The 8533-nt window shown below is 38.5% G+C and overlaps 1 protein-coding gene across 2 annotated transcripts; it reads left to right on the top strand.

Annotated features, from left to right (window-relative positions):
- Window positions 1–386: 386 nt before the first annotated feature.
- On the top strand, window positions 387–2063 carry LOC149615508 (uncharacterized). Of its 2 annotated transcripts, none has more exons than XM_089856596.1 (3): window positions 387–522; window positions 605–1013; window positions 1985–2063. In XM_089856596.1, exon 2 carries the CDS (start codon window positions 614–616, stop codon window positions 998–1000), a length of 387 nt encoding a protein of 128 aa, XP_089712722.1. In that variant the 5' UTR covers window positions 387–522; window positions 605–613; the 3' UTR covers window positions 1001–1013; window positions 1985–2063. The 2 variants fall into 2 exon arrangements, with proteins under 2 accessions (XP_089712722.1, XP_089712723.1); XM_089856597.1 differs by having other exon boundaries at window positions 388–522; window positions 605–1009; window positions 1985–2060.
- Window positions 2064–8533: the final 6470 nt, after the last annotated feature.

Genomic DNA, 8533 nt, shown 5'->3' with positions numbered 1-8533 from the left:
TTAATTAGTTTCTACTTTGAAGCCAATATCCGCTCGGAATTATGAATCTTAACTAATATAATAAATAATTTACAGATTAGGCTTAAGCTTAACCATATTTATTATTTTATTATTCTACATTTGTAATTAATTAAGACTCATACTCTTAATTTAGTAGTTAATTAGTTTCTATATTGTAGCAAATATCCGCGTCTAATATTTTAATATAATATTTACATTATAGTCGGAATAGGCTTGTCTATAAATAATGGGAGTTAACTTTTGACTTATCTTATCTCGCTATTGTATACAATGTTTCAAGTCTTTAACTTTATAGCCAATAAGATAAAAGTTTATCGCTTCCGGCTATAAGATATGTCCATGATTCTAGTTATAGTTTGCGACTAGTACTCAGTCCAAACCGGACCTATCCCGGCCCTCCGCCATTTTAATTTATAACGTGGGACGCATGGGATAGACGTACCACGTCAGTTATACCAACTTACCACCAATAAATCTATTATTTATAGTTTTATAATCTTCGTAAGTTAATTAAAATGAAATTTGATCATAATATAATTTATTAAATTAAGCTTATAAGCTGTAATTGCTTTTAATTTTTTAGAGTTAAAGTATGGATAACAATCCTCCACCGGCGGCGGCGGTTCCGGGACGCGCTCGAGCGAGGGCAAGAGGTCAGCCTCCAGCCGAACCAGCTCGTAGACCCACTGATGTCCCCGTTATGGCACAAGTACCTGTTCCACAAGCGGTTGTTGCGGCTGCACAACCCTTAATTACATCAGGCTCAGGGAGAGCTTTACACAGGGGCGGAGGAGCGCAATCTGTACGACCCGCCGAAGCGTCCTTAGAAGCTGGAATGCAACAAATCTCTTTAGGAGACCGATCTATTGGTCGCGGGGCAATGCGGGTACGACCAGCCGCTATGGCTGAAGCGAATCTCAGTCCAAATATAAGATATCAACGGAGGAACCATCGTCTAGCCATTGGGTCCAGTCATTAGTGGCACACAGTAAGTTTGTAAGGCAAGAACGGCGGGGGAGGAAACCATGCTGGGCTGGGGTGAAGAAGGAGGTACGATCGAGGAAGGATTTTAACTGTTCATGGACCAAGTGTTCACATATTTTGGAAACTTGGTTAAGGGAACTAATGGGGCGATAATTGGATGGGTCTGTTCTGGAGCCCTTTTTGTGTATGGGGGTCAAATTGGCTTCTTTCCACACCGTAGGAACACGACTCGTGTAAAAAGAATTCGTAATAAGGAGATAAGTGGGAAGGGACAACGTGGACACGAGTTGCCGCAAAAGGTTTGGATGGATACCGTCGGAACCCGGGGATTTGCAAATATTCAATTGGGAGAAGAGTCGCGGAATGTCGCAAGGGTCACACACGAAAGAGTTGAGGGTTTGAGGAGGGGCAATAGGTATTGGGGGGGACCGGTAAGCTAGGGCAGGCTAAGGACTGAACTGTAGAGGCAAAATAGTCGTTAAGAACGGTAGCAGCTTCGGGAACTGTGGTTGTGCGAGAACCATCAGGATAAGTTAGTTGGAGGAGTTTGAAGTGACATTTGCGGAAGCTATTTATTTGGGAGTAGAAGGACTTAGGGTTTTTATGAATAAGCCGTACAAGTGAGTTCTCGTAACGACGCCGTTCATTGCGATAATGTGTAGTGTGCGCGTTGCGAGCCGCACAATAGTCGCCACGAAGTTTTATCAATGTGGATGAGGAGGCTGCACGTTTCTTTGCATTGCGTAAACGAAGCCAGGCCTTGGCTTTGTAAGAGCGACTTAAGTGGGTGCGCTGAGCTACCGAGACAGTTACACGTGGTTTTTGAATATAAATTAGGCTTAGCCATTTTCATTTATTTATGGGTTAGATTTCAGGGTATGTGGTTTTGAAAAACGTTTATTGTTTTAGAATCTTACCTTTACAGTGAATATTGTTTTTTTATTTGAATATATATTGTTATGTTTGTACCTTTATGTAGTTGCGGTTTTTAAAAGAGGCGCCAAATTCCTGGAGTTTTCATTGGTTGGTTAGTTTTACCCAAAATCGCTGGTAAAAGATGGATTTATAAAATGTTTTTAGGCTTAAAAAATCATTATTTTTATAAATTAAACGTTCATCTGAGCAATTTGGGTGAAAATAAAAATAAATAGTTATTTTAACTGATAAATGACGTGTATAATTTTTAAAATACGCGGTTGAGAATGAGCGGGAAATATCCACCAATCAACTGTTTGGTTGTGTTTTCAGTACTGCGCGCGCATCACGAGACAACTGTTTCCCGGGGAGGGGGCGTGATCTCACCCGTTTCGGTTACACGTGACACTGTCAGTGATCCCGCGCTGGCTAGCTTTATCAAAGAGAGTATAGGCCGGGAGTGTGGCGCACTCCTGTAAGCCAGGCTTCTGGGCGGCAAAGTTTGAGGGAATACGACACATGTCGGCGATCCTACCCTATAGGTGCCGACTGTCCCGTGTCCGCCGGAGGTGACTTACCCCAATTCCACCTTCCGTCACCTCCCAAGTAAACCTCATTTCCTTCCCTGTTTACACACATACGACCTAGCGGCCCCCGTCAGTGTTGGGCCGCGTAGGGTCTCACGCTCACTTCTTCCTGGTGCTCAAGGCCTCACGGCTAAGCACTAGTGTACGTTGGTGGACAAAAAAAAAAAAAAAAAAAAAAAGAGAGTATAGGGGAGGAGTGGAAAGAGGGGCAAAACTTGTCTCGCTTTTCTACCGCGCATCTTCAATGCGCAGTACCGAGGCATTTCCGTTTGAGACATTAAATGGTATCGTAGGTGGCGCTATTGAGCCGGAAACTCCCTCGTACCGCTAGCCTTGCCGCTAGTATAATTTAAGCGAGACATAACTATTTACGCTTGTGGAGCGGGGGGGCTTCCACTCCTCCCTTATATTCTCTGTGGCTTTATAAAGAGAAGACACTGACGCCGTGCCCGTAGAGTAAGAGTAACGTCGTAAACGCGGCAGAGTCGAGATAAGAAGAACAAAGAAGTAAAGAACGGATTCAACTGTACGCGTTAAGTCGTGTCGAATATTTTCGGCTTCCATTTCTTAGATAACGAATAAAAACGTTGAAGGTATGTAATTATTAAGTTATATAAGATTTCTGACAACGAATAGTGAAGCCAGTTAGGTTTAGGACTTAGCTCCACGTGGTCTATTGTCAGAATTACTCGGTTCCAGCTTCGGTTGTCACCAGCGTAAAGCTAAGCCTAGGTTAGTGCGTACTGACATTAGACAAAGGAAATTCTCATTTTACGGATTTTAGATCGTGCACCTTGAGGTTTCTTTTGTCCCTTGTCAGCACTTACAAAGCTTCGTTTTTATAGTCCTACCTTTGCGCGTACTGACAACGGAGTATAATCCTACAGCGTTAAAACAAATTTCCTCACGCGGCTTATTCTTTATTCATGGTTTTAACTCTAACTCAAACTGGAACTAGAACTGTTTGAACTTAGCTCTAACTCTAACTCAAACTGGAACTAGAACTGTTTGAATTTAGCTCAAACTCTAACTCAAACTCAAACTGGAACTAGAACTGTTTGAATTTAGCTCAAACTCAAACTCTAACTCAAACTGGAACTAGAACTGTTTGAATTTAGCTCAAACTCTAACTCAAACTGGAACTAGAACTGTTTGAATTTAGCTCAAACTCTAACTCAAACTGGAACTAGAACTGTTTGAATTTAGCTCAAACTCTAACTCAAACTGGAACTAGAACTGTTTGAATTTAGCTCAAACTCTAACTCAAACTGGAACTAGAACTGTTTGAATTTAGCTCAAACTCTAACTCAAACTCAAACTGGAACTAGAACTGTTTGAACTTAGCTCTAACTCTAACTCAAACTGGAACTAGAACTGTTTGAATTTAGCTCAAACTCTAACTCTAACTCAAACTGGAACTAGAACTGTTTGAATTTAGCTCAAACTCTAACTCTAACTCAAACTGGAACTAGAACTGTTTGAATTTAGCTCAAACTCTAACTCTAACTCAAACTGGAACTAGAACTGTTTGAATTTAGCTCAAACTCTAACTCTAACTCAAACTGGAACTAGAACTGTTTGAATTTAGCTCAAACTCTAACTCTAACTCAAACTGGAACTAGAACTGTTTGAATTTAGCTCTAACTCTAACTCAAACTGGAACTAGAACTGTTTGAATTTAGCTCAAACTCTAACTCAAACTGGAACTAGAACTGTTTGAATTTAGCTCAAACTCTAACTCAAACTGGAACTAGAACTTAATTTATTTTGAACTATTTAATTAATCAATATGAATAATCTTTAATTTGTTTTAAGAAGTTTAAAATTAATTTAATTTATGTAGATTTGTTTTATTTTTTTTTTTTTTTAAAAATATCCCAAATTACCCGGGGATTTTTAAAAAATATCCCAAATTGCCCGGGGATTTTTAAAAAATATCCCAAATTGCCCGGGGATTTTTAAAAAATATCCCAAATTGCCCGGGGATTTTTAAAAAATATCCCAAATTGCCCGGGGATTTTTAAAAAATATCCCAAATTGCCCGGGGATTTTTAAAAAATATCCCAAATTGCCCGGGGATTTTTAAAAAATATCCCAAATTGCCCGGGGATTTTTAAAAAATATCCCAAATTGCCCGGGGATTTTTAAAAAATATCCCAAATTGCCCGGGGATTTTTAAAAAATATCCCAAATTGCCCGGGGATTTTTAAAAAATATCCCAAATTGCCCGGGGATTTTTAAAAAATATCCCAAATTGCCCGGGGATTTTTAAAAAATATCCCAAATTGCCCGGGGATTTTTAAAAAATATCCCAAATTGCCCGGGGATTTTTAAAAAATATCCCAAATTGCCCGGGGATTTTTAAAAAATATCCCAAATTGCCCGGGGATTTTTAAAAAATATCCCAAATTGCCCGGGGATTTTTAAAAAATATCCCAAATTGCCCGGGGATTTTTTAAAAAATATCCCAAATTGCCCGGGGATTTTTAAAAAATATCCCAAATTGCCCGGGGATTTTTAAAAAATATCCCAAATTGCCCGGGGATTTTTAAAAAATATCCCAAATTGCCCGGGGATTTTTAAAAAATATCCCAAATTGCCCGGGGATTTTTAAAAAATATCCCAAATTGCCCGGGGATTTTTAAAAAATATCCCAAATTGCCCGGGGATTTTTAAAAAATATCCCAAATTGCCCGGGGATTTTTAAAAAATATCCCAAATTGCCCGGGGATTTTTAAAAAATATCCCAAATTGCCCGGGGATTTTTAAAAAATATCCCAAATTGCCCGGGGATTTTTAAAAAATATCCCAAATTGCCCGGGGATTTTTAAAAAATATCCCAAATTGCCCGGGGATTTTTAAAAAATATCCCAAATTGCCCGGGGATTTTTAAAAAATATCCCAAATTGCCCGGGGATTTTTAAAAAATATCCCAAATTGCCCGGGGATTTTTAAAAAATAGCCCAAATTGCCCGGGGATTTTTTAAAAAATAGCCCAAATTGCCCGGGGATTTTTAAAAAATATCCCAAATTACCCGGGGATTTTTAAAAAATATCCCAAATTGCCCCGGGGATTTTTAAAAAATATCCCAAATTGCCCCGGGGATTTTTAAAAAATATCCCAAATTGCCCCGGGGATTTTTAAAAAATATCCCAAATTGCCCCGGGGATTTTTAAAAAATATCCCAAATTGCCCGGGGATTTTTAAAAAATATCCCAAATTGCCCGGGGATTTTTAAAAAATATCCCAAATTGCCCGGGGATTTTTAAAAAATATCCCAAATTGCCCGGGGATTTTTAAAAAATATCCCAAATTGCCCGGGGATTTTTAAAAAATATCCCAAATTGCCCGGGGATTTTTAAAAAATATCCCAAATTGCCCGGGGATTTTTAAAAAATATCCCAAATTGCCCGGGGATTTTTAAAAAATATCCCAAATTGCCCGGGGATTTTTAAAAAATATCCCAAATTGCCCGGGGATTTTTAAAAAATATCCCAAATTGCCCGGGGATTTTTAAAAAATATCCCAAATTGCCCGGGGATTTTTAAAAAATATCCCAAATTGCCCGGGGATTTTTTAAAAAATATCCCAAATTGCCCGGGGATTTTTAAAAAATATCCCAAATTGCCCGGGGATTTTTAAAAAATATCCCAAATTGCCCGGGGATTTTTAAAAAATATCCCAAATTGCCCGGGGATTTTTAAAAAATATCCCAAATTGCCCGGGGATTTTTAAAAAATATCCCAAATTGCCCGGGGATTTTTAAAAAATATCCCAAATTGCCCGGGGATTTTTAAAAAATATCCCAAATTGCCCGGGGATTTTTAAAAAATATCCCAAATTGCCCGGGGATTTTTAAAAAATATCCCAAATTGCCCGGGGATTTTTAAAAAATATCCCAAATTGCCCGGGGATTTTTAAAAAATATCCCAAATTGCCCGGGGATTTTTAAAAAATATCCCAAATTGCCCGGGGATTTTTAAAAAATATCCCAAATTGCCCGGGGATTTTTAAAAAATATCCCAAATTGCCCGGGGATTTTTAAAAAATATCCCAAATTGCCCGGGGATTTTTAAAAAATAGCCCAAATTGCCCGGGGATTTTTTAAAAAATAGCCCAAATTGCCCGGGGATTTTTAAAAAATATCCCAAATTACCCGGGGATTTTTAAAAAATATCCCAAATTGCCCCGGGGATTTTTAAAAAATATCCCAAATTGCCCCGGGGATTTTTAAAAAATATCCCAAATTGCCCCGGGGATTTTTAAAAAATATCCCAAATTGCCCCGGGGATTTTTAAAAAATATCCCAAATTGCCCCGGGGATTTTTAAAAAATATCCCAAATTGCCCCGGGGATTTTTAAAAAAATAGCCCAAATTGCCCGGGGATTTTTAAAAAATAGCCCAAATTGCCCGGGGATTTTTAAAAAATAGCCCAAATTGCCCGGGGATTTTTAAAAAATAGCCCAAATTGCCCGGGGATTTTTAAAAAATAGCCCAAATTGCCCCGGGGATTTTTAAAAAATAGCCCTAATTGCCCCGGGGATTTTTAAAAAATAGCCCTAATTGCCCCGGGGATTTTTAAAAAATAGCCCTAATTGCCCCGGGGATTTTTAAAAAATAGCCCTAATTGCCCCGGGGATTTTTAAAAAATAGCCCTAATTGCCCCGGGGATTTTTAAAAAAATAGCCTTAATTGCCCCGGGGATTTTTAAAAAAATAGCCTTAATTGCCCCGGGGATTTTTAAAAAAATAGCCTTAATTGCCCCGGGGATTTTTAAAAAAATAGCCTTAATTGCCCCGGGGATTTTTAAAAAAATAGCCTAAATTGCCCCGGGGATTTTTAAAAAATAGCCCAAATTACCCGGGGATTTTTAAAAAATAGCCCAAATTGCCCGGGGATTTTTTAAAAAATAGCGCAAATTACCCGGGGATTTTTTAAAAAATATCCCAAATTACCCGGGGATTTTTTAAAAAATAGCCTAAATTGCCCCGGGGATTTTTAAAAAATAGCCTAAATTGCCCCGGGGATTTTTAAAAAATAGCCCAAATTGCCCGGGGATTTTTTAAAAAATAGCGCAAATTACCCGGGGATTTTTAAAAAAATAGCGCAAATTACCCGGGGATTTTTAAAAAAATAGCCCAAATTGCCCGGGGATTTTTAAAAAAATAGCCCAAATTGCCCGGGGATTTTTAAAAAATAGCCTAAATTGCCCCGGGGATTTTAAAATATAGGCCTTAATTGCCGGGGGGATTTTTAAAAAAATAGGCCTTAATTGCCGGGGGGGATTTTTAAAAAAATAGGCCTTAATTGCCGGGGGGGATTTTTAAAAAAATAGGCCTTAATTGCCGGGGGGGATTTTTAAAAATTAGCCCAAATTGCCCGGGGATTTTTAAAAAAATATCCCAAATTGCCCGGGGATTTTTAAAAAAATAGGCCAAATTGCCCGGGGATTTTTTAAAAAATAGCGCAAATTGCCCGGGGATTTTTTAAAAAATAGCGCAAATTACCCGGGGATTTTTAAAAAATAGCCCAAATTACCCGGGGATTTTTTAAAAAATAGCCCAAATTACCCGGGGATTTTTTAAAAAATAGCCCAAATTGCCCGGGGATTTTTAAAAAATAGGCCAAATTGCCCGGGGATTTTAAAAAATAGGCCTTAATTGCCCGGGGGGATTTTTAAAAAAATAGGCCTTAATTGCCGGGGGGGGGATTTTAAAAAATAGGCCTTAATTGCCCGGGGAGATTTTAAAAAATAGGCCTTAATCTGAACATTTGCCAACACGTCAGTATGTCGCGACTCAACCTGAACAGTCTGGTCAAACGCAGCAGCATTCCCGAGCTCAAGCCCTCAGCAATGTGGGCAGGTGGTCACGATTTGGATGTTCATAGGATGGATTCGTTGGGTTAAGAAAGTCTCTCTCAAACATGAATAAAGTGTCCTTAAAAATTTTTCCTTTTTGTTATTTTCACTAAATTTTTCTATTCCATATAAATTTTATTCAATTGTCATTACGTTCCTAATAA

Source organism: Phalangium opilio, unplaced genomic scaffold (assembly GCF_054372755.1).
Source record: "Phalangium opilio isolate 3A_F unplaced genomic scaffold, DU_Popi_V2 ptg000217l_1, whole genome shotgun sequence".
In the NCBI taxonomy this organism is placed as follows: domain Eukaryota; kingdom Metazoa; phylum Arthropoda; class Arachnida; order Opiliones; family Phalangiidae; genus Phalangium; species Phalangium opilio.
The sequence above is the reverse complement of the archived record's forward strand: the minus strand, read 5'-3'. Positions and strand labels throughout refer to the sequence as shown.

Bases quoted from the DNA above. Each gene is read 5' to 3' on its own strand.
- LOC149615508 (XM_089856596.1), top strand. From the start codon at position 614: ATGGATAACAATCCTCCACCGGCGGCGGCGGTTCCGGGACGCGCTCGA.